Source organism: Trichomonas vaginalis, chromosome I (assembly GCF_026262505.1).
Source record: "Trichomonas vaginalis G3 chromosome I, whole genome shotgun sequence".
Lineage (NCBI taxonomy): Eukaryota > Parabasalia > Trichomonadida > Trichomonadidae > Trichomonas > Trichomonas vaginalis.
This window is the reverse complement of record NC_067203.1, coordinates 20,461,515-20,487,441: the sequence shown is the minus strand read 5'-3', so window position 1 is coordinate 20,487,441 and position 25,927 is coordinate 20,461,515. Positions and strand designations below refer to the sequence as shown.

The 25,927-nt window shown below is 33.4% G+C and overlaps 11 protein-coding genes and 2 pseudogenes across 13 annotated transcripts, besides 6 other annotated features; 5 read left to right on the top strand and 8 right to left on the bottom strand.

The window, feature by feature from the left end:
* Window positions 1–3,208: part of a mobile genetic element that runs on past the window's edge.
* Window positions 1–18,804: part of a mobile genetic element that runs on past the window's edge.
* On the top strand, window positions 4,449–4,922 carry TVAGG3_1019870 (uncharacterized protein; the record flags this gene model as incomplete). The annotated part of the gene is made up of 1 exon (XM_051254773.1): window positions 4,449–4,922. The coding sequence occupies one exon, from the start codon at window positions 4,449–4,451 to the stop codon at window positions 4,920–4,922; it is 474 nt and encodes a 157-aa protein (XP_051080347.1).
* On the bottom strand, window positions 5,342–5,881 carry TVAGG3_1019860 (KilA, N-terminal/APSES-type HTH, DNA-binding family; the record flags this gene model as incomplete). The annotated part of the gene is made up of 1 exon (XM_051254772.1): window positions 5,342–5,881. The coding sequence occupies one exon, from the start codon at window positions 5,879–5,881 to the stop codon at window positions 5,342–5,344; it is 540 nt and encodes a 179-aa protein (XP_051080346.1).
* TVAGG3_1019850 (organellar and viral DNA polymerase type B) lies at window positions 6,912–7,853 on the bottom strand (the record flags this gene model as incomplete). The annotated part of the gene is made up of 1 exon (XM_001298858.1): window positions 6,912–7,853. The coding sequence occupies one exon, from the start codon at window positions 7,851–7,853 to the stop codon at window positions 6,912–6,914; it is 942 nt and encodes a 313-aa protein (XP_001298859.1).
* On the bottom strand, window positions 8,190–9,275 carry TVAGG3_1019840 (integrase core domain containing protein family; the record flags this gene model as incomplete). The annotated part of the gene is made up of 1 exon (XM_051254771.1): window positions 8,190–9,275. The coding sequence occupies one exon, from the start codon at window positions 9,273–9,275 to the stop codon at window positions 8,190–8,192; it is 1,086 nt and encodes a 361-aa protein (XP_051080345.1).
* On the bottom strand, window positions 9,326–9,699 carry TVAGG3_1019830 (keratin-associated protein family; the record flags this gene model as incomplete). The annotated part of the gene is made up of 1 exon (XM_051254770.1): window positions 9,326–9,699. A coding segment is annotated over one exon (374 nt), but the record flags the coding sequence as incomplete, so codon positions are not given.
* Window positions 10,507–11,226, bottom strand: TVAGG3_1019820 (uncharacterized protein; the record flags this gene model as incomplete). Its single annotated transcript, XM_051254769.1, has 1 exon — window positions 10,507–11,226. A coding segment is annotated over one exon (720 nt), but the record flags the coding sequence as incomplete, so codon positions are not given.
* Window positions 11,492–11,993, bottom strand: TVAGG3_1019810 (uncharacterized protein; the record flags this gene model as incomplete). Its single annotated transcript, XM_051254768.1, has 1 exon — window positions 11,492–11,993. A coding segment is annotated over one exon (502 nt), but the record flags the coding sequence as incomplete, so codon positions are not given.
* Window positions 12,516–12,542: a terminal%2Cinverted (terminal inverted repeat of Mariner transposon ID:TVAGG3_1019790).
* Window positions 12,516–13,820: a mobile genetic element.
* TVAGG3_1019800 lies at window positions 12,612–13,740 on the top strand (annotated as a pseudogene). The gene has a single exon. A coding segment is annotated over exon 1 (1,129 nt).
* Window positions 13,793–13,820: a terminal%2Cinverted (terminal inverted repeat of Mariner transposon ID:TVAGG3_1019790).
* Window positions 14,551–15,194, bottom strand: TVAGG3_1019780 (annotated as a pseudogene). Its single transcript has one exon. A coding segment is annotated over exon 1 (644 nt).
* Window positions 15,618–16,471, bottom strand: TVAGG3_1019770 (protein of unknown function, DUF4106 family; the record flags this gene model as incomplete). Its single annotated transcript, XM_051254767.1, has 1 exon — window positions 15,618–16,471. A coding segment is annotated over one exon (854 nt), but the record flags the coding sequence as incomplete, so codon positions are not given.
* TVAGG3_1019760 (uncharacterized protein) lies at window positions 16,521–16,994 on the top strand (the record flags this gene model as incomplete). Its single annotated transcript, XM_051254766.1, has 1 exon — window positions 16,521–16,994. A coding segment is annotated over one exon (474 nt), but the record flags the coding sequence as incomplete, so codon positions are not given.
* TVAGG3_1019750 (uncharacterized protein) lies at window positions 17,082–17,402 on the top strand (the record flags this gene model as incomplete). The annotated part of the gene is made up of 1 exon (XM_051254765.1): window positions 17,082–17,402. The coding sequence occupies one exon, from the start codon at window positions 17,082–17,084 to the stop codon at window positions 17,400–17,402; it is 321 nt and encodes a 106-aa protein (XP_051080339.1).
* TVAGG3_1019740 (protein of unknown function, DUF4107 family) lies at window positions 17,613–17,894 on the top strand (the record flags this gene model as incomplete). The annotated part of the gene is made up of 1 exon (XM_001298857.1): window positions 17,613–17,894. One exon carries the CDS (start codon window positions 17,613–17,615, stop codon window positions 17,892–17,894), a length of 282 nt encoding a protein of 93 aa, XP_001298858.1.
* Window positions 18,115–18,804: a terminal%2Cinverted (terminal inverted repeat of Maverick-1A transposon ID:TVAGG3_1019730).
* Window positions 18,805–25,927: the final 7,123 nt, after the last annotated feature.

Here is a 25,927-nt window from a genome sequence, read left to right as displayed (position 1 = left end):
AACAGCATAATACGCCTATGCTAATTTTTAGTTCTTAAATTAAATAGATGTCCCTAATCCCATAGATATTCACCAAACTTGGCAAATTCTGAACGTGATCTACATATCCCTAGCAAGTAGATCATATTGGTATACGTATCTTGATCAAATAAAAAGAATATTTGTTGAATAATTTCTGTTCAAATTAAAAGTTCTTCAACTTACGGTAAATCTATCTGCCTTAAAAAGTATTACGATATTATGCAAAGTCAATTTTCTCCAAAAAATATTTGAAGATGATACTTTAAGTATACCAAAAATACAAGAATTTTGAGAGAACTCAATGAATTTTTGTGAAGGTGGAGTTAAATTGAGAAGATTTTTGGTCAGAGAAAAACAAAAATTACTATCTGATAAAATGGTATTAAAATGAAAAAAGTTTAAACAAAGGAAATGAAGAATTTATATTATATTAGAATTTAAAGAGTAAATATAAAAGATTGAAAGAAAGAATAATAATAGGATTCTTGAATGCAACATTTGGAATGATGTTTCCAGTTGTAGATGTGTTAAGCAAAGAGAGATAATGATAGTTTCTTGAGTTTTGAGTTAAGCTTGTTGTAGATGAGAGAGAAATTTTGACGAGACTGAGGAACTTCATTTGGAATGATGTTTCCAGTTGTAGATGTGTTAAGCAAAGAGAGATAATGATAGTTTCTTGAGTTTTTGCAATTAACCATCCTCAATGACTATTGTTTTAATATAATTTTTAAATTTTTTAAAACTGACATTTTAGTTGTATATTTTTTCTAACAAAGGTACATTCACTAGGCGATAACAGTAAAATGGGATGAAAATATGATAAATAGCATCCCTATATAGTGCCAAACAATATTTATACGGGCCAAAAAAATTTGGCTAGAGATTTGGCGAGTTATAAAACTTAGAAAATTGAGAGGGATTTTTATTTTTGAATTTTTTTTGGAAAGTTAAAATTGCGATTAAAAATCGATTTCCAGGAGAACTAAGCATCTCATCATATATTTAAATCGATAAAAATATTAAATAATAGTTGAATAGTATAACAACGTGAAATTATGGCTGAATCTACAGAAAAAATGAACATATTTGACATTTTTGAAAATTCATACGTTAGATGGTGACAGACTCATAAACTATACTTTAGCTAAGATTGATATATGGTTTCAACAACACATGGTTAAAATTGTAAAAATATTTTAGATTTCAAAAAGATATATATGGTAATATAATGGAACAAAGTCAACAAATAGCATGTTAAATATGTTATAATTAACTTTTTATTAGATCCAATAGTAGATATCGAATGGTTTCCAGCTTTATGGTTAAATATTTTCTTTTCGAGCTTCTCTTTAACTGTTGTATTAAGGTTGTAAATTTTTGATGCTAGAAACTATGGAATCTTCTTTGCTGCTGCATTTTTCTTGAGAGTTCTTGCAATTTCGAATAGATCTGCGCATTGTATGAAATTGAGGCTTTAAAATATCTTGAAAACAGAATAGGACTGCTTTTCCAAAGGAATGCTTACTTGTAAATCAGAGAGTTTCAAAATTGAGAGCAAGATTATCATCATAACTTTCGATTTTGCTGCGAAAAAGGAAGACAAGTAATTAACAAATCATTTACTGTTGTTCATCAAAAGAAGAAAACTTTGATAACAACTAATGATGATAAAATCAAGCTATCTTTTAATATTTTAAATTGATAAGACATTCAAAATATTTGAATGGTTTAAAATATTTTCTTTTAATTTCTATAAGATATTATCATGATTATATAATAAAATTTAAATTTTTATTCAAAAAGGCAATATTTCAAACTTTTAATTTCAAAAATCTTAATTCTGCAATAAGTGTATTTAATTGTAGCAAATTTAATGATCCTTCGTCATGCTTAGCAATTTGGAACTCATAAATTAATGATTTCTTCAAGTAAAATTCTGCATTATTTCAAAAGTCAATAATTCTCTAGTAACTTTTCTTCAAACCCTAACCATTATATTATATGTATAATGGAGAATAATTGCAAAGAAAGATAGCCGAATTTACTGGGTAGTTCTTGTGATGCGAAATAATTGCAAATTAACACATAGTTTTAACAGCATCAATCTCTTTTTGCTCTCATTTAAATGCATTCGCACACTTTAATTTTGAAATATAAGAGTTTTGGAAATTATCAAATTTATCTGCTCAAATACTATAGATCTTCATAAGTGTTAATAGAATCACCAGCCTTACATATAGTGTTTAATATAATGATGCACATCATACTGGGATTTATTCCTTATTCATCTAGTTATTATAAGATTTACAACCCCATGAAAATTTAAAATTTTGTCAAAAATAGTGAATGTACCTTTTTTCTAACACAACTATCAATAAATTGTAATATCATTATACTATATATTAATATGAATTTTTATAGAAAAGCTTTATTTTTTTCTCAATTTTTAATTTCATTTCAGTCTCTAAACTTTCTTACTATGTAAAAACGTATTATTATAGTAATAAAATAAAATACATGTTTATTCGATCTCGTATTTCAAAAAAATAAAATTACTTATATAAAAAGATTCTCTTTAGTCAACTTTCTTTTTGAATCTCTAATAAGTTTTTACTGTTGCTTCTATATATTAAGTATTGATTCTTGTAGTAAAGAAAATCCAGAACGTTTATTTATTAGAATACTCGAACTTTGACTTACATATTACTAATTGTAATTATTTTCAAGAGCTATTTCTATTACTCCTACTTGTTCGGCTTAAAATCTGCTATATTGTTAAGATAAACTAAGTTTAAATTTTGAACCATTTTTTGAAGTTTAAAGTGTAATACATATCGATTTTTTATCCGAATTTAAGAATTGCTTCAAAGTTTTAGCGTGAAATCGTGCATTTTTTCTAATGAAATTGTTATTATAAGATAAGCAATCTGAGTTTTTTTGAATAATATGTCACTACACATGATAGAGCGTTACGTGCTGAAAAGTTACGCTTCGTTCTGAAAGTGGTAATGAAGTTTTATTAGAATTCATCAAAAAAACGTATGAAAATAATTGTATGTCAAAATGTGAGCACTTCTCAAAATTTGCTCACATTTTGACTATTTTTGTGAGATCTTCCTCACAATTTTTTGACAAACGTACAAAAAAGTGCCAAAATGTGAGCAAATGTGAGCAATTTTTATATCTCGGTCAATAGTTTCTTCATTTACTCCAGCCTGAATGCAAGCATAAACGAAGCAGTTATCTTCTGTCATAAGTGTTGCAGTTCTTTTGTTCAGTTCATTGAAGATTTGGTAGCGTTCAAGATTTATAGGTAATGTGCAAAGATACTTCCAGAACTGACCGCTTCTCTTCTTATAAAACTTCTTTTCACCATTATCTTTCCAAAAGCTTTCTATAAGTGCTGGGTTTCCTGTTTGCTTAAGAGCTTCCAAAATGGCTTTCAGGTCATTTGTCAGTGTGCTTTCATCTCTATATGGTCTCTTTTTTGGCTTTCCTTTCTTTACATCTGACATCGTTAAGCCTTCATATTCTGTTAAATCATACATCTTTATTTCAGTAAGATTCTTTATGTTTGTCAAGAAGAAGTCATAGTGCATTTCAACAATACCTGCAGCATTTGCTTCTATCTCTGATATAAAGTTCTCCTTCAAGAGCTGATGTAGTAATGTTCCAATATTATTGAGGTTTAACGTAGAACATTCATACTTTCCACCAAGTTTATAACATACCATCCATCTTTGTTGGGAGTTTATTTTAATCTTCTCTAAGAGTCTCATGAAAAACTTACCGAAATGTTTGTGTAAGTAGTCTCTGTTCGGTTCATCTAAAGCTTCGATGTTAAAGTCAATGAGTCTATTGCCTGTCTTAACATTCCTCTTCCTATTCTCTTCATCTTTCTTTAACCATCTCTCACCTTCTTTTGGTTTGTCGTCAATGGAACGAAGGACATCGTTAGCTTTGCGAACTTGTTCTATAGCACTTTTAAACATCTCTCTTCTCTGTTGTTTCAGTGTGTCGTCTCTTCTTCTTGTTTCACCAACGTTTGCATTTGTTATGTCAAACATTTCTCTTCTTACTTCATGAGGTACTGAACGTCTATGATATAGTCAATAGCAACGTCATTTAAAGGAAATGCTCTTGCATGGACTTCGTCCTCGCCGCGTTGCGGCTTTATGAACTCATGAATTCTATCATAACTTATTGCACCATTATAGTCATTGAGGATGTCAGCGAGTGCTTTTTTGTTTGTTGCGTAATGCTTTGCAACATCTATATTAGCTTCTGTAAGAAGTTGTTTTATTTCCGAGTGTTCTAACTTAGACAACTTCCGATACATCTTTAGTAGGAAATAAAAAATATTTTTTGAAAAAATTAGATTAGATTTTTTAAGTTATTTTTCAAAATAATTTAATATTTTTATTTTAATGAAACACATGCAAGATTGCAAGTTCTTTTCATACAATGCTCTCGCTACTGCCATCAAGAATGAGTTCAATAATGCTTCAAATGTTAATGTTATCTTTAACAAGAAGTTTGTGAAAGAATCTAAGTTTGGTCAGTATGTCAGACCATTAGCTATCGTCATTGACCGCAAACGTTATACTTCACAAGAGTTAGCAGTAGTTTTGAAACAAAAGAGTTTCTTCGTGAATGTCAAAGATACTCATTATACTGTCATAAAGAACTCTAACATTGACTTCTTCAGTATTGCTATGAATCTTTCCGAACAGAAAGAATATAAGAAGGGTGAAACATCTGTGAAATATTATCCTTCATCTCTGAAGACAATAACGAACAAAGATGTTATACAGAAATTCTTACCAAAGGTTGAAGAAGCTTCTATTGACATTGACGAAGGAAGTGAAATGGTTGAAGAAATAGACCCTGAATCTTTATAAGAAAAATTATTTTATCGTCAATGTTATCATGATTTCATCGTTAATGATTCATGACTTCTTCGTTAATGACCCAAAAAATATTTTTAGGGTAGAAGGTGGGATCTAACCCGTTTTCTCACCTCTTTTCTCACCTCGTTGAATTTTCATGATTTCATCGTTAATGCTTACAATGTCGAACATAATTGACGATCAGAACATTCTCTGTTCGTCAATGATATCATGACTTCATCGTTAATTCATCGTCAATGTTATCGTTAATGCTTACAATGTCGAACATAATTGACGATCAGAACATTCTCTGTTCGTCAATGATATCATGACTTCATCGTTAATTCATCGTCAATGTTATCGTTAATGCTTACAATGTCGAACATAATTGACGATCAGAACATTCTCTGTTCGTCAATGTTATCGTTAATTCATTCTTCCTCTTTGAAGTTGTCGAAATATTCTGTTATTTTTTCCTTCAGTAATGTTAAGTCTTCTTTGAATGTAAGTATTGTGCAACCTTTGATGTCATAGTGTGTTTGAGGAAGAGTATTTTTGACAATTTCCTTTATTTGCTCATTCGGTGTCATTGAAATCGGTAAGTTTTCACGATAGAACCAGTTTCTGTCAGATTTATATATTTTAGCGAGGTCATAAAAGCTCTTGTTGTTTCTTCTGACTAAATGTAACATAACCATATCTTTATCTTCTTCTTTCTCCAACTCTTCAGTGTAAATCATATACTTATAGCTCTTCTCCTTTCCTTTTGGTACCGAACGTGGTATTCTTTTCTGTATGCTTTTGTCTTCTTTCATCATATCTTCTCTCTGCTTTGTACAAAGTTCGTCAAGTAGCATAAGTATGTAGATTGCATAACGGGGCCAAACCCACATTGCTATTGAACTAACTAGGAACTTATGAACATATATACCTTTTAGATGTGATGGTAAGTTTTGTCTGTCTTGGTACATCTTTTTAAGTTCTACATGTTCAAACTCACTGAGGAGTTCATGAGTGCTATTTAATTCAAACCATTCATTTGGTGTTTTATTCTCTGGAGCAAAACATGCTGTCAAAATACTTTGCATTTGGTACATGTCATCTTTGACTGAACGAATGAGACGTAACTGTTTGTTATACTGTATGTACTCGTATTTTTCATTGATGGCTTCATGAACGATAGCAGTTGTTGTGTTCTCTGATGTTGACATTACTGTCTTTACATACGAGATAAAAATTTTTGTTAGGAAAAAATTAGCGTTATTTTCTGACTTTCACAAAAGACCAAAAATAAACGCTTTACATGTATTTTTCAGCAACTTCGTCAAATAATTTTATAGCTTTATCTATCTCATCTACTTCAAACGTTTCTTTACCTTTCATGGGAGCACCATACATTTTCTCAAACTTTTCAAGTAGTTCTGTTTCTGCAGCTCTCATATCATTAACGAACACAACCTTGACTCTATTGACTGTACTGTCATATCTTTGAGTTATATTATATGTTCTTCCTATCTTATATCTCTTTGTATTGAAGTCCTTCGGTTTCTGAACGATGTAAAGTAAGCCTTCACTGCAACGTTCCGTATCGAATGAACCATAAGTTATGAAGTTATATCCAACAACAGGGTCAATCCACAGAAGAATTATTGGTATAAGACTTTTGTCGATGAGATATGCTGTGGTTCCATAGAATCTTACCGATATCATAAGCTCAGGATTTCTTGTCAAAATTTTCTGAGTAGAAGCAATTCTAACCCAGTCCTTTGTTTTCTTTCCAGATGGTGTTATAATGTCTGACAAAGAATATTTGTTGTATTTCTTACAGTATCTTACGTTTAAATCACCAATTCTAACCACTTTGGTGTCATTGTCAATCTTTCTAACTGTTTCAAACTCAATGTTTGACATTACTGTCTTTACATATGAGATAAAAAAATATAATTTAGGTGAAGAGGTGAGATTTCACCTGTTTTTTCACCTGTTTTTTCACCTCTTTTTTCACAAGCGTTTTACATGAATTGTACGATGTATATTTGAAATCCTAAACAATTTCGTAGCTTCTATTTCTTCTTTTAGTACATCGAATGTTTTAATCATGCCGAAAGTTTCTTTATACTTCTTCTTGACGTCAGACAGAAGGAAATCATCGGCTATGGGATAGTTTTTATTAAGAAATGTCAACATGTCCGTTTTATCTTCTGCTTCTTTCTTTAAGTCTGCATAGTCGTTTCGCATTCTTTCTATTTCTTTGACTGAGTAGTTATATTTCCTCATTGCTGCTTTACATTTTGAACATTGCGGCATCGTTTTTGCGTTATACATTGAAACATTACCAGCTAAAACAACTAAAGCGTCAATGGTTTTCTTTAACTCAAAGGCTGCGGGTCTTATTTGTTCGTTCCATACGTTGCCTCTTCTATCTTCATCTCTTATCTGCCACACACATCTTGCAACTAATGTAACAAAGTTATCGTATGTCTTAAATTCTTCGGATTTATATATGTCAGAGATGTTCTTATAAACCATGTCGCAATCTTTGTCCATAACTTTATGGTTGCAATGAAAACCAAGGAATTCATAGTTTACCTTTCGTATGAACTTCTTTATTTCTACTGAGTCAGTTGGTTTCACTTCTATTTCATCGAATTCATGAATAGTGAGCTTTTGTTGTTGGATTTCAGGCAATTTGGGTAAATGGTCAATAATGTCCTGCATGTCATAAAGATACTGTTCATTTTTTTCATCTTTCGCACTACAGTCTAAATTACTTGTTAACAGTTCTTGCTTTATCTTCTGGATTTCTGTTTCGAAAGTATATGAAGAAGGAATGAAGTTTTTCATCTCTACTAACATTGACGTAGGATTCATGACTAACGAGTTTGGTGCTGTTGTTGTGCCGTTCGCAGCTTGAATTGTTGTTGTGCCGATTGTTGAAATCATATCTTTTATACAAAATAAAAAAATAAATAAAAATAAAACTAACTTTATTTTTGGACTGCATCAAATTTCCTGGACTGTTGTCTAAATGTCATGTTGTCATCATTTTTAAGAGAAGTTAATTAACCTGGTGACATGGTGACGTGGTGACACTGAAAACATTTATGAAAACATTAATATATAAAATTCATGAAAATTCAATGAGGTGAGAAAAGAGGTGAGAAAACGGGTGAGATCTCACCTCTTCACCTAAACATTATTTTTGGTGTAAATAAATGGTACCATTAATGATATCATGACTGTTCTCATTCATGTCTGATTTACATCTAATGAAAAAGTTTAGAAGAATTTTCTTATTCTTTCTGACTTATTTTTGTCTTTCCAGTACTCCCGCTCTAATGGTCCCAGATGTGTTGGCTTCGACTCTCTCAAGTTCTTAGATGGTATAACATCTTCAACGCCTCCTTCATATCTTACTTTATAAGTGTCATCGTTTATGTTATAGCCAAGTATTTCAATAACCACTCCTCGCTTTGCTTCGTCAATGGTTTCAGCAAGTTTGCCATTACTACTTTCAACTAATTTATGACGAGGATAAAACGCAATAGAGTCGTCAGCAGTTTTTATAAGATATCCATTACCTTGCGTAGAGTCTACGATATAATAGTTTCTACTTAACCTTAAACGTTTCTTTGTCAACGGTTTGTCGTCAAGAACTACACGAACTTTTGTACCAGGAATGAGGGTAAATTGTGTTGAATTTCTGATATTTTGTGTTTGACTTCGTTTCTTTTGTATATACTTTTCTTCTTGTTGTTGTGTCATTGAATTTGGTGTATGTCCTGTTGTAGAATGTGTTGAGGAATTATATACTTCGAGAAAGTGTTTCATTGTTTCTTCGGTAAAGTCTCGCTCTTGGTTTAAATCTCTGAGCGTTCTTATGAAGCGGTTTATGATACCGAGTATGTTATGGTTATGGTCTTCAGTAGTGTAGTGAGTTATGTTATGCTTAATGAGAAATTCTGTGATTTCATTACTGAGGTATGCACCGTCTTGGTCTGATGTTAATGAAGTGGGATGATGTTCTGCCACGAACGTCTGCAAAACTCTTAAAACTTCATGAGTTCCTTTATTTTTCATTGGATATGCATATGCTTTGCGAGTGTTAACATTAATGAAGATGAGGAATGGTTTATGTCCTCCTTTTCTGCTTTGAATGAGAGTGTCAAATTGGTATGCGTCAGGAGCGTTGGAGTAAATTGGTAAAAAGTAGTCGTAAGGGTTTATTTTTGTTTGATGTACAATATTTTTGTCAAAGAACCTTTTCACTTCAGCTCTGTTAGTAAATCCCCAACTCTTTGCAGCTTCATTGAACTTCTTAAATGACCTCCATGGATGTTGTTCGAATACTTCTTTCAAGCTCATTTATGTAAAGTTAAAGATTTTAGTCTAGACTCAAGCGCGTTCATTGAACGCGGTACCATGCGAATACAGTCACAAATGGTGGCATATAATCTGCACCCGAGCCTGTTGGATTTGTTGTGAAAGTATGGACATGATTTCCTCCTGGTTCAGTTGGTCGAAAAGTCTTTTTTGCTGAATTGTTATAAGATGGAGATAAAACGTCATTGCCAGCTTCATACTCTGAGTTGTATAATGGGTGGTCTTTTAATGAGCGGCTATGGTCGCCAGAAAAGTTTGTCGTTCCTGTATGAGTGTGCGGTGGAAGGTTTGCTTCTTTAATTTTCTTCGAACCTCCTGTTTGCTTTGAATATCTAGCACAGTATAAGAATTTATCTACAATCTGCTTCCACGTACCAAAACCCAGAACTGTTGCGGGATTTGTTGAGTTCATTGACGTATAAATAGAACCAACAGGATATATGGTTTGAAGAATCTGGGCCTTCATTGTTAGAAGTTCATGTTTAACGTTTATAACTTTATTGCCATCTTCAATATTTATATTGTTTGTTATTAAACCATTAGGAAAAGTAGGAGGATAAATTCTTTGTTCTTGTACAGTTGCACCGTTTCTTCCTGTTTTTGTTACTATTTCGATGCATGCCTTAATTTCTTTAATCTTGATTGTTTGAAATTCTTCATGTGTATGGTTCTTGTCGGCTTTACTGTCTAACATTGTTGGTAGTTTGTATGCTTCAAAGTTTCTGGCATATTGATCAATGTTCCTGCAATAGTTATCTAAATTGTTAAGTGTATCCTTTACACTTGCACTCGGATTCTCTGAAGGTGCGCTTGAACCGAGAGTATAGTTCAATATTACATCGTCTGCTCTAATAGTAGTGAAGGATTTGTTTGTATGGTTCTTGTCGGCTTTGCTGTCTAATGTAGCTTGAAGTTCATTTATATCGGAGATGTTGTGTTTATGAGATTTCAAAACTTTGTTCATTGCTTCGAGTTCAACTTTGTCAGCTTTACTTTTAATAGCATCTTCAAACGTTATTTTTGACTTAACTCTCAACGTAAATTTTGGTTCAACTAATACACCTTTAACAGAGAAAGTAGAGGCATAAATTTCATCGTTATAACTAAATGCTTCTAGCGCTTTACCCGTGTCATAATGTACAGTACAGCTTATGTCATAACCTTTAGCACGAATGTATTTATATCTTCTTTCATTAGGGTCTTCCGTCTTCACTTCATCACTTCGTGTTAAATATCCATGGTAGTCCGTTATAATCTGTTCGTCTGAAGTTATATAATGAACGTGGTTCTTGACTTTATCACTCAGAGCTAAAAGCTCATTTTTGTCTGCTTTTTCGGCTAATTTCTCATTAACATCATTCACTTCTAATTCAACACTTCCGCCAGAACTCTTATTATCATTAATCTTTTTCATTAATTCGGTAATTACGTCATAAAGACTATATTCTGTTTTCGGTTTTGTAAATAATGAGTCAAAATTTCTTTTCATCATTACATCGCTGACATTAATGATATCACCAATTCCTTTTTCATTTATTCTCTTCATTAATTCTGCAATAATGACGAATATATAATCTGTTAATTTATTCTCTTCATCGAGGGTTATAGAATGTTTTGAAATTGAATCATTAACTCCTCTAAATAAATCAATAACTTCAGGATACACGTTTTTAATGTCTCGAATAACCCGACCAGTATCCTGTTGTTCATGTTCTTCGTTCCCGTCGTTACGTGGTTTTATATCTCTAACCATCATCAACGCAGCCATAACCGGAGGGTTTGTTGCTATCTGTTCGAAAATCCGTCCGTTATGTACGGTATATCTAAATAATTTCTTTGTCTTTGTCAAAACGTTTGAAACAAGTCTTTTAAAACCATCGACAAAATTTCCTGTTTCACCTAATGTTCTTGCAGCATTTACAAGCTCACTCATCCCCGCTTTTGACCCCAAAAACGTCCATATTGCGTTTATTTCACTCTGTATTGTTGTCCATTCGGCAAAATTAATACCTGCATTCGCTAAGCTGAAAATGAAATTCAGTGGATCGAACTTAATTCCACCTTCTTTTTCAATTTCAACGAACTCACTAACATGAGATTTTAAGTATTCTTTCGTTAAAATCGTTTTCCCGATGTTATGTCATTAACGAAACTATCACCGTCAAAAGTTAACGAATTCAATTTCGTCGTTAATGCTTTTATTTCATACACCGCTTTATCGATAGTTTTTGGCTCACCTTCTTTAGAAGCATATGAAACATTAATGAATGAATTATATGTATTCGTGAATGAGTTAAAATCAATGATTTTCATTAATGAAGCCTTTAATGATTCATTTACTGTCGAATCCCTTAAAGTAATTAATGAACTGTCATTTATGAAAGGTACACTGCAAACCGTCGAGTTTGGATCAAATGCTGTAGTTGGTGCAGGAATATTAATGATATAAGTCATTAAATCATTAAGTGACGTAAATAATGTTGTCGTTTTTGATTTAATTTCTTTAGCATCTGTTATATACGGTAATTTTATTTCTGTAGTTTCTGAATTAAAGATATTCGCTAAAATGTTTTGTAAACTGTTTTGAACAGCTGTATAAACCGTTGAATCCGGAACTCTTACGATTTCACCGTCCTTTATAAACGGCATAGTACATGACGTAGTGCTTGGATCAAATCTTTCGGGATTATGATTCAACATATATTCTAATGCTTCATAAACAGACCTATATATGGTTGTATTATCTTTTTCAATAATTTCACCGTCCTTTATAAACGGCATAGTACATGGAGTTAAAATAGGGTCAAACTTTTCATAGTCCTTCCATGTTATTTATTTCTCAGTATTTCCATCAGTGATAACAATATATTTGTCAGTAAGTGTGAGAGAGTATTGACCAAAATATAAACGTTTAGCTCTGTCAGCTTCATACGCATATGCAGCTATACTCATATTTTAATGAGAATAAAATGTTGTTCTATTTGCAAAGTACAGACCCAAACGAATACGGGACAGTAAAGCTACAAACAAACTTAGGTCTACAGAATGAGGCGCTTGCATTCAGAATGGTTGACTTCAATACTATCGCTTCATTCGTTATAACAGATGAAACAGATTTCATGGAGATTGAAATAGATGGAAAGAAGCACGAAATAAGATTTCACAATAATGTAGAATATAAGATGGAAACATTAGCTGGAGTGTTAAATGCTCTCATAAATATAGGGTGTCCAAAGGTGTGTTTAGCACAGCGCTCTATATGAGACTATTAAAGGAGATATATGCTGATTATAAATATATAATAAAAAATATGAATATATGTATATGATGAGTATGTTGTATTTTGGCGCCATGCCGGAATATAAAATGAATTTTGAGACAAGAGGCGGTTTCGCGGGAAATTTTGGCGGGATTTTTTTCATTTTTTTAATGAATCATAAAGAAAACATCCTCGCTCTTGCAAAAAAATGCAAAGACTGTAAAAAAATCTACGAGACATTGGTAAAATGCTTCGGTATGGATGCTCCTAGCTATTCCACTGTAACGTATCATGTTAGGATGTATCACTTCATGAACAAAAAGGCGCCCATCATAAAAATTGACAAAAAATCGCCGGATCAAAGAAAAATCAAAGCAATTCTTCAAGCGCTAGATGAAGACCCAAGAGCATCACTCAGAAGGATAGAGGAGATGACAAAGATACCACGTACATCAGTCAGTTATTATCTGCACAATTATTTGAACTACAAACTAGCGTATACACGTTGGGTTCCGCACAACCTTAATTCAGTTCAAAAAAAATCTAGAGTCCAATCTTCGAAAGAGCTCCTCTCTATATTGGGTGCGTATCAATCCAAGAAGTTTCGCTTTTTAGTAACAGGGGACGAGTCTTGGTTTCAATATGCAACAGAAGCCAAAATCATGTGGATCCCGAAGGATGAAAATCCGCAAACATTCCCGAAGAAAAAAATTGACACACCAATGATGATGTTGTCGGTTTTTTGGGCGTGAATGGCATCATCGCAATTGATATTCTTCAAAAACCTAATACGATGAATGCTCAGTATCTAATTGACAATGTTCTTACTCAAATTATCAATTCTGATGAGTTTGAGAAATCCAAACAACAAAAACAAAAGTTTGCAATTCATTTTGATAATTCAAGAGTTCACAAAAGTCATAAGGTAATGAATTACTTGGTGGAAAACAATGTCAAAGTTGTTCCAAACCCAATTTATTCACCTGATATTGCACCCTCTGACTTTTATTTATTCGGCACGCTAAAAAAGAGAGCTGAAGGACGCGAATTCGCGAGTCCAGATGATCTTGAAAATTTTGTAAGAGAAGCAATTTGAGCAATTTCTCATGATGATTTAAAAAGCGTGTCTTTCAAGCCTGGATCGATCGCTGCGAACGCGTGATTGAATCCAATGGTGATTATATTTAAATAAACTTTATATATATGTAAACTTGTTTTATTTCTATTCGCAGTATTCAGGTTTTGCTAAACACACTTTGGACACCCTATACTAACAATAAACAAGGATAACGAAGAAACTTAATGAATGTTAAAACTTATTACAGGAGTTTTGAAGTTCAGTTATGCGAAGGAGTTTAAGATAACACGAATGAGTCATAGAGTTCAATTGCTTCTGGGAGCATACCATATGACATTTCCTTTGAAAAGTGTTGACAACAAAACGATTGAGATGAAATCTTTCCATATGTATGTTATGGCAATTGTTTGTACATTGAGTCAAAAAATAGCTAATGTCACAGGTATTTCAGGAGTTAATAGTAAAGGTTCAGTAGAATATAAGTCTTTCTGTTATGAAGTAAATTCAATGTTCATTCCAAACGTTCCTGTCATAGCAACTCATTTAGGTAAATGGGTTCGCATTAGTCCTCATAATTTGAAAGACATGCAATTCAGACTTGTTGAACTTTCAAGGAGAGCCTGTAGAACTGAAGGCACCAGTGCGAATGACTGTTGAAGTTGACTTTTTAGAAAATATTAAATGCAACAGCTTACAAGAGAACCTCAGAGCTAAAAAATATAAAGTATGAATGTTATGTATTAGGTCATGAACTTTGGTTGTTGCTGTTTGATGAAAACAAATGAGTTAGTTATGTCAGTCAAGAGAACAGAAAAATATTGTGTTAGTGAAAACTGCACCAAGTCAATAAGATTAGGTTTGCATTATGAAGATGAGTTCGATACTGTTGAAGAAGTTTTGGATAGATATTACAAATTGCTTTAATTTACTAAAACATATTTCAAGCAAAAGTTTATATTCTGTTGAAAGTTTTGTATATTCATTCGAATATTTATACTTAAAACTCAACTCCTGTAGTTCCTGGTGTTTCAATGATGCGGATGTTACCTATTTTCATGAATAGTGGAGTTTGACCACAGCATTCGATTTCAGGGTCGAGATAGTCAATGACACATTGTTTCCCTGTTATTCGTGATATAACATTTTCAAGGTCCTCCTTTGTTAGAATTATTTGGTTCTTGCTTATAAGATTTGTCAAAAGCTTCTTATCGTCTTTGAGTAAAATTGTTTGGTATAACTGAAGAAGGTAATTGTCTACGTTATCTGAAGGATTTGTTTGAACATTTGTGTAAGGGTTGTCGTTGGCTTTTCTTGAAAGAATTTGGTCCAGTGGTGGATACTCTAACTTAACATCTGATGTAGCGTTAGCGTTTGAAGCTGAGTTTAAATTCACGGCGCCATGCTCCAAGACCGAAGGTCCCGACTTAAGTTCTGGTTCTTTTTCTTTCAAACACTCTGAACTATAGTTCTTTATGACAATATTGTTTGTCGTTCGTGAGTCAACATTTGATGTTGGTTCAATTGGAACATTAATGGCACCAGCTAAGATGGATTTGCTTCTCATTTCATATAGAATAAAAACCTTTTATATGTATGAAATGAACAATATACTCGACAAGGGTTTGAATGCAAAGCTAACGAATGAAAATATTGTTGAATTCACTGAGACAGGAGCTGTGTATAAAGATGTAGAACTACTGAACAAAAGAGCAAAGGGAAGAAGCAGGAACATGAACAAAGGGTGGAAGCCTATAAAAATTTATGTCAATGATGGCTCAGGAGGTTCAAACATAAAGTATGCAGAAAGTTATAGAGTTTATGCTCTCAAAGGTGAAAAGCCTTCATTTAAGAACAGCTATTCTAACACATATCCTCAAAAGTTAACGGATGGGGAAGTGGATGATATGAATGACAGCAAAAATATTAACAGAAATGGCGACAGAGATGCATGGAATTTGTTTACCATCAGTCAATTGAAGGTTAAACTTTAAAACAATGTTGGTCGTTCCCATGGAATATTTTGACTTTAATGGTATTAGTCATGATATGAATCTCAAGGTATGAACGAGGAGAGATGAGAGACTTATATGCTTCCCAAATTTCTTCAAAAGGTAATGTTATACCTGACTGTTTCCAAATGAGTTCAATATCATAACGTGAGAAACCTTGAAAGATAACGAAGTCAGTTATGAGACGTTTTATGTTTAAAGCTAAAAACCTCCATGTTTGCATAAGTATTGCTACAGTTAAGTGGTAATGTCTGACTTTAGTAATGATGTTAGCTAATGGTGAGTCTGGTTTTGACACTAAACCTTTTCCGGCGAAGTCGTCGCAAACGAGCAGAGTGTTTGAAGGATATTTTTTGAAGGGGTATTTTGAAAGTTTTGACAGAATGTAGTTTGTAAGTCGTTTCATATCGTAAACTCCTGAGTATTGACGTAAGTGGTGTTTGTCAATAATTCTTTCCATCTCTTCAGAAGTCTTTTGCATTCCTGACTGTATAAATTCAACGATAGCATAATATTTCCTCTTACGTCGAATGTAACGTTGAAGAAATTCAATGAGTTCACTGTCTGGAACTTTAACGACAGAGGCTTGAACTTTTGACATAAATGTTTTCGCTGTTGAGTCCATAGAGTCTGAAGTTGCTGATATAATGATTTGGTCATAGTAAGAGTCGTTTCCTAAACGCTCTGTTATGAGTATATGACGAATGAGGTTAAATGTCTTACCTGAACCCATCTTTCCACAATAGAAATACACACCATTTGAACAGAACTCATAGTCCTTACTGAAAGGAAGAATGAGAGAACTGTTGAGCTTTTCACTGCTTTCATTCATGTCTTCATGTACATCATGTATTAAATGCTTCATTTTATCTCCATTAAAAATGCAAGTCAGAAATATTCAGAACATAGCACCGAGTCTAACTGACAAGAGTATAAAGATATACTATGAACATGTTATGATGAAACCAACCAAAATTCAAGAAAGTCAGTATACTTATGAATATCCAAGACACTGGGTAGAGTATGTAGGAGGTGAGAAAGCTATTGAAATCAGACAGGTTCGAAGTATTCCAGCAGGAAGAACAATATTATTGAAGAACTTTAATGTTTTGAGATATAATGATGAAACAAAGAAGCAAGATAGTTTCCCTGTTGCTGTGTATGTGAACTTAGATACAGGAGATGACATGAAAGTTTTTAATACAAAGCTTCAAACGGTAGTGAGAGAACAACTGACTGCGGAAGGGCATCCATTACCTTCAGAAGTTACCATAGCATATAATTTTGAAACAAACTCAATAGATTTTAAAGTCATCTCTGCAAAGAAGTCAGGTTTTACATTTAATGAAGCAGATGTATATTCGAATGAAAACTTCAAAGCTATTGCATGGTTAGATAATGACGATTGCTTTAAGAAAATCTTTAAATTCAGTGACTCAACGATGTCAATAGATGACCTTCGTGGAATGTTACCATCGACGTTTACAGTAGAAGGTTCAGCAGGATTGCTTACAAGATTGTCAATTGGTGGTATTTGGTCTCGTGAGAACATTGTTATAAAATCCAGTATAAGTGAATTTGCTGAAGAATCTATATTATGTCTTTCAAACTACATGTATTCGCCGCCGAAGCATTATAGTATAACAAACTTTGTCAGTAAGTTTAACATAAGACTTGTCGAACCTTCTTCAATGAAAGATGTTGTGCTACCAAAAGACGGAAAGGATGGACTCATTATTGAGATGATTTTAATAGCATATTAAATGAGCTTGTTCTTGAAGGTCATTCATGATGAAATAACTGTTGTAGAAGATGTTAGCAATTGTTCAGACATTTTGAAGCGTATAGATGATATAAGAAATAAGTTAGATAGACCGCAAAGCGGTGAGAACGCTTATGTTTCATTGACTTTCTCCAGTAACGAGAACTTTTATGAGATAATATTGAAGAGAGATGATTTTAATATGGGGTAAATGGTAGCTTGGGCAGCTTTAGGCGCAATGGGAACAAAAGCATTAGCATTTGGAGCAAAAGCACTTGGAGCTTATGACGCAGTAAATAAAATGAGTGGAGGAAGGTTTTCGAAGACATTAGATGCAAATAAAGGGAAGATTGGAGGCTGGGTTGCAAAGAAGTTAAGATTAAATAAAATAGGGCTCATAAATAAAGCATCCAATTTGGTTGCGACTGAGTCAGAAAATGCTTTAGGAAAGGACGATGAGTTTGCAAAACACGCAAAAGACTTTAATGACTAGATGAAAGGTGAAACAATGCATTTAAATAGAGTCGATGGAACTAAAGAAAATGTTTCTTCTCCACCAGTAGTTCTTCCGTATGGTCCCTATGGAATGTATGGAAACCCTTATGAACGACCATTTGACCCATTGACTGGTGGAAGTAACTGGTATCATTATGGACGAAGAAGAAAGACAGTCAAGTTGGAGACGGACGTAAAGAAAGCAACTAAAAAGAAACCAAGGAAGAGAGTTATAAAGCAATGAATTCAACAGGGTGAAAAAAACAGGTGAAATCTCACCTCTTCACCTAAATTTATTTTTGTGCTATGTTTTCATACGTGTGAGGGTGGTGATATCATTAATTTTTAAGTTTATTTTTTATTTTATTTTTATATAAATGACGAAAACTATTGAGATAACAAACTACAACGGTCATGAGTTCAAGAATTTGTTCTTCGTTCCTCGTGAAAATACATTCTATCAGATACGAGGGAGAAAGGGTAAAGTTAGTTTGAGCGTTTATGAAGGAATGAAGAATGGAAAGTTTATACAAGCATACGATACAAACGGTAAACGTGTTTCATTAGCTTTGTCAAAACTTACTAACATTTATTTTGACAGTGACTTTGACTCTGACGATTGGAGCGACAGCAGCGATACTGAAGAATATAAAGTATTGTGTGAAGCACAGCAATGGGAGGAGTTGCAATACTTTTGTAAGTGAGAACGTTTATTTTTTACAGTAGTGAAGTCGTTTGTGAAAACGTTAGTGAGATGAAGTGGTTGGCGGCTTTATAAATATTTAAGGTTAAGTTGGTGTTGTCGTTTGTGTTGTAAAATATACGTTAACAGTTTTGTAAAGTGTCAAATTCACATATAATGGGTAAGGAGGCGCGCAGTGCCTCAGTACACTTGTTATGTATATTAATTAGGACTACTTGAATCATTTAATAATAACAGTCTAAGATTTAAAATTGATTTATTGTTGGCTCTTGAAAAATGCTATTGCATATTCGGAAAGTATGATTTTATGCATGACAAAATTGAATTAATAGATTTATCATATGAGAGCCAATTATTCGAAGAAAATTGCCCAAATTTCTTAGAATACTTGATTGAATTAACAGATGAGGATGGTTCATAGAAGTTTATATGAGGATTTACTTTGAATAAATATAATTTTAATGAATTAAAAATTAATTTTATATATTTGGCTATTGTTATTATTTTTAGAGTATATGAGTTGGGGCAAAGTGAAACAAATTTTTGACATAAAAGAAAGTCTTTGAAGAGAGTTAAAGAGAAATTTTTAAAAGATTAAAAAAATAGCATATATAAAATTTAAGGATTTGATATGGTAAGGAGATATTATTTGTGACTGTCTCACAGAATGAGACGTTTCTCTACAATCTTCTTATTCCACATTAATTTTCTTCTCAAATCAAGTTTTTATAGTATACTACCCAGATTTGCCTTACTTTTACCACCTCTCTAAAGCTGGGGACACCGCCTATCGTTGGGAGTAGCTATTAAATAGAACCACCAAGGGTATTTTTCGAACTGCCGGTGTAGTGGAAACATCCGACATAATGATTCATTATGCCAAGGTTTGATTCCCATTTAGCCAATTTTTTTCTTTTTTGGATCATGAATTTTTTTTTGGGTCACTATAAGATTTGTTTCATGTTCTAAATCTGCTGCATATGTAATCTATTTTTATTTATTTTTTAAAAATCTATTGGATTGCCAAATTTGAATATATTTAAAATCATAAAAATCCAAAAAAACTATAAATATATGTTTTATGCATAGTGCCGATACTCAAATATCAGATTACTTAGATCCATGAATAATATCCGAATTTTTTTTCTTAAAATTAAACTTCAAAACTTCTTGCAATCTTATTCTTCATCAATTGTAAATTTTTAAAACCATTTTTTAAAATAATTTTGCGTAAATTTTATTCTCATGTTGTTTTAATCGAAAATTGATACATTTTCAAAAAAATAATATTGACTTATGAAATTCATTTTTAAGGTGAAATAGTATTGTTTTTATTAAAGTATATGAATAATATATAAAAAATTAATGAATAATATAAGCAGATTTTTAGTTTACAAAACAAATATGAGCAATGCAATTTCAAACTTTTGCTGGCAATTTCGATATTGCTCAAGTTTGTAGTATTTGTGATACCTATAACATCGGCTTAATCAAAATTCGATTTTTCTTATGAGTTATTGAGAAAATTTGATTGCAATGAGAAGGTTTCGACGTTTTTGATAAACTAAGAGCTGAGCTTTAGGGGTTCAGTTCATTTATGGCTGTAGTTTGATGCGTAGATCTCTTTTTTATTGTAAATTCTTTCAGCATGGAGATCGAGAATGAATCTTTTGAGAACTTTATGAGTTTTTACACCCGTAAAGAGGTCCTTCGAGGAAAGATAGTCCAGACTACATGAAGATGTGGGTTAACCAAAAAAATCCGATGGTTTCCCCATATTCATGTAGATCTTCGAAAAAATGAGCACCAAAAAAGCCAAAAAAATAGGCTTTTTATTGGATTTGTACACTAGATCAATAACCTATTTAGGATCTGACACTCTTTTTAGCCAGAGATATGAGGTCCTTTCTAGGAAAACGATCTATTCATCCATAAAAAAAATGAATTATCGTTTTCCCCAGAAATTACATGGGGAGTGGTAAAAGTAAGGAAAATCTGGGTAATTTTTATTATGAATATACTATAGAGGCATTACATACAAACACACCTATTCATCACAAAAATTCACCTAATCTTCCAATCTGTATGTTTTATCAATTGTTATCATTTCATATAATAACAATTTATATGTTTGACTAATCTAATTTCATATTTTCCTATTAAATACTAATTTACACAAAAATGGTTTTATCAAATCTTTATGAAGTTATTAAATTCCAGATTATATTGCTTACTTTGCAAGCTAACTATAATATAGTGTGATAGCCTTATTGAACTTTGATCAAATACTCCTTCGTCCGTTAAAAATTAAGATGCGTTTAAAAAATCGGAAAAAATTCTTTTGTTTTATTTTTAATTTTTCAACCGATAAAACTTTTTAGAAAAACTCCAAATTCCAAGAAATGCTTAGATTCAATATGAAGAACATATTCAAACACCCATCTCATAACACATTTTTTGCAAAACATGGGTAAAATCCGTGTAAATGCTCAGATACATGTGGCCAATAATATTTGAATACTGACAGGTCCGGATATTAGGTTTAAATAGCTGATTTAATTCGAAATATGAAAAAAGATGAAATCTCAATGTAATATCGTAAATTAAGAATCAGTATGAATGGTTATATGATTTTGATAAAAGAAAACTGAATGAAATAGAAAAAAAAATTGAATCTCAGAATTTAAAAGTAAATAGAGAAGAAAAAGTGGCTTTAGAGGTTTTATGGTAGGTTATTGTCGGGTATTAGAAGTGAACGTGTTGAAAAGAGATATTTAATTAATATGAGACAAAATTAAAAAACGAAAAGTGCATAATGCACTCTTGTCGGTCGAAGTTTCGCAATCGTATTCTAATTGCGGAAGATTGTCTCATTCTGGAAGACATTGTCTATGCAAGTCTCCCAGAATGACACATTCATACACAATCTTCTTCTGATTGTGTATCTTTTGTCAACAAAGTGCAACAGTGCACTGTTATTGTGTGCTATGCGTCATTGTGGGAGACATTGTCTATGCAAGTCTCCCAGAATGACACATTCATACACAATCTTCTTCTGATTGTGTATCTTTTGTCAACAAAGTGCAACAGTGCACTGTTATTGTGTGCTATGCGTCATTGTGGGAGACATTGTCTATGCAAGTCTCCCAGAATGACACATTCATACACAATCTTCTTCTGATTGTGTATCTTTTGTCAACAAAGTGCAACAGTGCACTGTTATTGTGTGCTATGCGTCATTGTGGGAGACATTGTCTATGCAAGTCTCCCAGAATGACACATTCATACACAATCTTCTTCTGATTGTGTATCTTTTGTCAACAAAGTGCAACAGTGCACTGTTATTGTGTGCTATGCGTCATTGTGGGAGACATTGTCTATGCAAGTCTCCCAGAATGACACATTCATACACAATCTTCTTCTGATTGTGTATCTTTTGTCAACAAAGTGCAACAGTGCACTGTTATTGTGTGCTATGCGTCATTGTGGGAGACATTGTCTATGCAAGTCTCCCAGAATGACACATTCATACACAATCTTCTTCTGATTGTGTATCTTTTGTCAACAAAGTGCAACAGTGCACTGTTATTGTGTGCTATGCGTCATTGTGGGAGACATTGTCTATGCAAGTCTCCCAGAATGACACATTCATACACAATCTTCTTCTGATTGTGTATCTTTTGTCAACAAAGTGCAACAGTGCACTGTTATTGTGTGCTATGCGTCATTGTGGGAGACATTGTCTATGCAAGTCTCCCAGAATGACACATTCATACACAATCTTCTTCTGATTGTGTATCTTTTGTCAACAAAGTGCAACAGTGCACTGTTATTGTGTGCTATGCGTCATTGTGGGAGACATTGTCTATGCAAGTCTCCCAGAATGACACATTCATACACAATCTTCTTCTGATTGTGTATCTTTTGTCAACAAAGTGCAACAGTGCACTGTTATTGTGTGCTATGCGTCATTTGGGAGACATTGTCTATGCAAGTCTCCCAGAATGACACATTCATACACAATCTTCTTCTGATTGTGTATCTTTTGTCAACAAAGTGCAACAGTGCACTGTTATTGTGTGCTATGCGTCATTGTGGGAGACATTGTCTATGCAAGTCTCCCAGAATGACACATTCATACACAATCTTCTTCTGATTGTGTATCTTTTGTCAACAAAGTGCAACAGTGCACTGTTATTGTGTGCTATGCGTCATTGTGGGAGACATTGTCTATGCAAGTCTCCCAGAATGACACATTCATACACAATCTTCTTCTGATTGTGTATCTTTTGTCAACAAAGTGCAACAGTGCACTGTTATTGTGTGCTATGCGTCATTGTGGGAGACATTGTCTATGCAAGTCTCCCAGAATGACACATTCATACACAATCTTCTTCTGATTGTGTATCTTTTGTCAACAAAGTGCAACAGTGCACTGTTATTGTGTGCTATGCGTCATTGTGGGAGACATTGTCTATGCAAGTCTCCCAGAATGACACATTCATACACAATCTTCTTCTGATTGTGTATCTTTTGTCAACAAAGTGCAACAGTGCACTGTTATTGTGTGCTATGCGTCATTGTGGGAGACATTGTCTATGCAAGTCTCCCAGAATGACACATTCATACACAATCTTCTTCTGATTGTGTATCTTTTGTCAACAAAGTGCAACAGTGCACTGTTATTGTGTGCTATGCGTCATTGTGGGAGACATTGTCTATGCAAGTCTCCCAGAATGACACATTCATACACAATCTTCTTCTGATTGTGTATCTTTTGTCAACAAAGTGCAACAGTGCACTGTTATTGTGTGCTATGCGTCATTGTGGGAGACATTGTCTATGCAAGTCTCCCAGAATGACACATTCATACACAATCTTCTTCTGATTGTGTATCTTTTGTCAACAAAGTGCAACAGTGCACTGTTATTGTGTGCTATGCGTCATTGTGGGAGACATTGTCTATGCAAGTCTCCCAGAATGACACATTCATACACAATCTTCTTCTGATTGTGTATCTTTTGTCAACAAAGTGCAACAGTGCACTGTTATTGTGTGCTATGCGTCATTGTGGGAGACATTGTCTATGCAAGTCTCCCAGAATGACACATTCATACACAATCTTCTTCTGATTGTGTATCTTTTGTCAACAAAGTGCAACAGTGCACTGTTATTGTGTGCTATGCGTCATTGTGGGAGACATTGTCTATGCAAGTCTCCCAGAATGACACATTCATACACAATCTTCTTCTGATTGTGTATCTTTTGTCAACAAAGTGCAACAGTGCACTGTTATTGTGTGCTATGCGTCATTGTGGGAGACATTGTCTATGCAAGTCTCCCAGAATGACACATTCATACACAATCTTCTTCTGATTGTGTATCTTTTGTCAACAAAGTGCAACAGTGCACTGTTATTGTGTGCTATGCGTCATTGTGGGAGACATTGTCTATGCAAGTCTCCCAGAATGACACATTCATACACAATCTTCTTCTGATTGTGTATCTTTTGTCAACAAAGTGCAACAGTGCACTGTTATTGTGTGCTATGCGTCATTGTGGGAGACATTGTCTATGCAAGTCTCCCAGAATGACACATTCATACACAATCTTCTTCTGATTGTGTATCTTTTGTCAACAAAGTGCAACAGTGCACTGTTATTGTGTGCTATGCGTCATTGTGGGAGACATTGTCTATGCAAGTCTCCCAGAATGACACATTCATACACAATCTTCTTCTGATTGTGTATCTTTTGTCAACAAAGTGCAACAGTGCACTGTTATTGTGTGCTATGCGTCATTGTGGGAGACATTGTCTATGCAAGTCTCCCAGAATGACACATTCATACACAATCTTCTTCTGATTGTGTATCTTTTGTCAACAAAGTGCAACAGTGCACTGTTATTGTGTGCTATGCGTCATTGTGGGAGACATTGTCTATGCAAGTCTCCCAGAATGACACATTCATACACAATCTTCTTCTGATTGTGTATCTTTTGTCAACAAAGTGCAACAGTGCACTGTTATTGTGTGCTATGCGTCATTGTGGGAGACATTGTCTATGCAAGTCTCCCAGAATGACACATTCATACACAATCTTCTTCTGATTGTGTATCTTTTGTCAAACAAAGTGCAACAGTGCACTGTTATTGTGTGCTATGCGTCATTGTGGGAGACATTGTCTATGCAAGTCTCCCAGAATGACACATTCATACACAATCTTCTTCTGATTGTGTATCTTTTGTCAACAAAGTGCAACAGTGCACTGTTATTGTGTGCTATGCGTCATTGTGGGAGACATTGTCTATGCAAGTCTCCCAGAATGACACATTCATACACAATCTTCTTCTGATTGTGTATCTTTTGTCAACAAAGTGCAACAGTGCACTGTTATTGTGTGCTATGCGTCATTGTGGGAGACATTGTCTATGCAAGTCTCCCAGAATGACACATTCATACACAATCTTCTTCTGATTGTGTATCTTTTGTCAACAAAGTGCAACAGTGCACTGTTATTGTGTGCTATGCGTCATTGTGGGAGACATTGTCTATGCAAGTCTCCCAGAATGACACATTCATACACAATCTTCTTCTGATTGTGTATCTTTTGTCAACAAAGTGCAACAGTGCACTGTTATTGTGTGCTATGCGTCATTGTGGGAGACATTGTCTATGCAAGTCTCCCAGAATGACACATTCATACACAATCTTCTTCTGATTGTGTATCTTTTGTCAACAAAGTGCAACAGTGCACTGTTATTGTGTGCTATGCGTCATTGTGGGAGACATTGTCTATGCAAGTCTCCCAGAATGACACATTCTTCTCAAATGTTCTTACACTCTATTAAAACTATTCATAAATACAATTTCAATTCTTATCCTCATTTTTTTCCTATTACACGTATCGAATTCCCAACCTACTGAAACACTTATTCCTCACAATCATTCGCAAATTTTTCTAATCTATGTTTTCTCAACTATTATCCTTTACCTTCATAACAGCATTTAAATATTCCTAATGAAATTTAATGTTTTCATATTAAATACTTAATCACACAAAAATTATATTATCAAATTTTTATATCATTCTTAAATTCCAGATTATATTGCTTACTTTGCAAGCTAACTATAATATAGTGTGATAGCCTTATTGAACTTTGATCAAATACTCCTTCGTCCGTAAAAAATTAAGATGCGTTTAAAAAATCGGAAAAAATTCTTTTGTTTTATTTTTAATTTTTCAACCGATAAAACTTTTTAGAAAAACTCCAAATTCCAAGAAATGCTTAGATTCAATATGAAGAACATATTCATACAGTCATTTCGT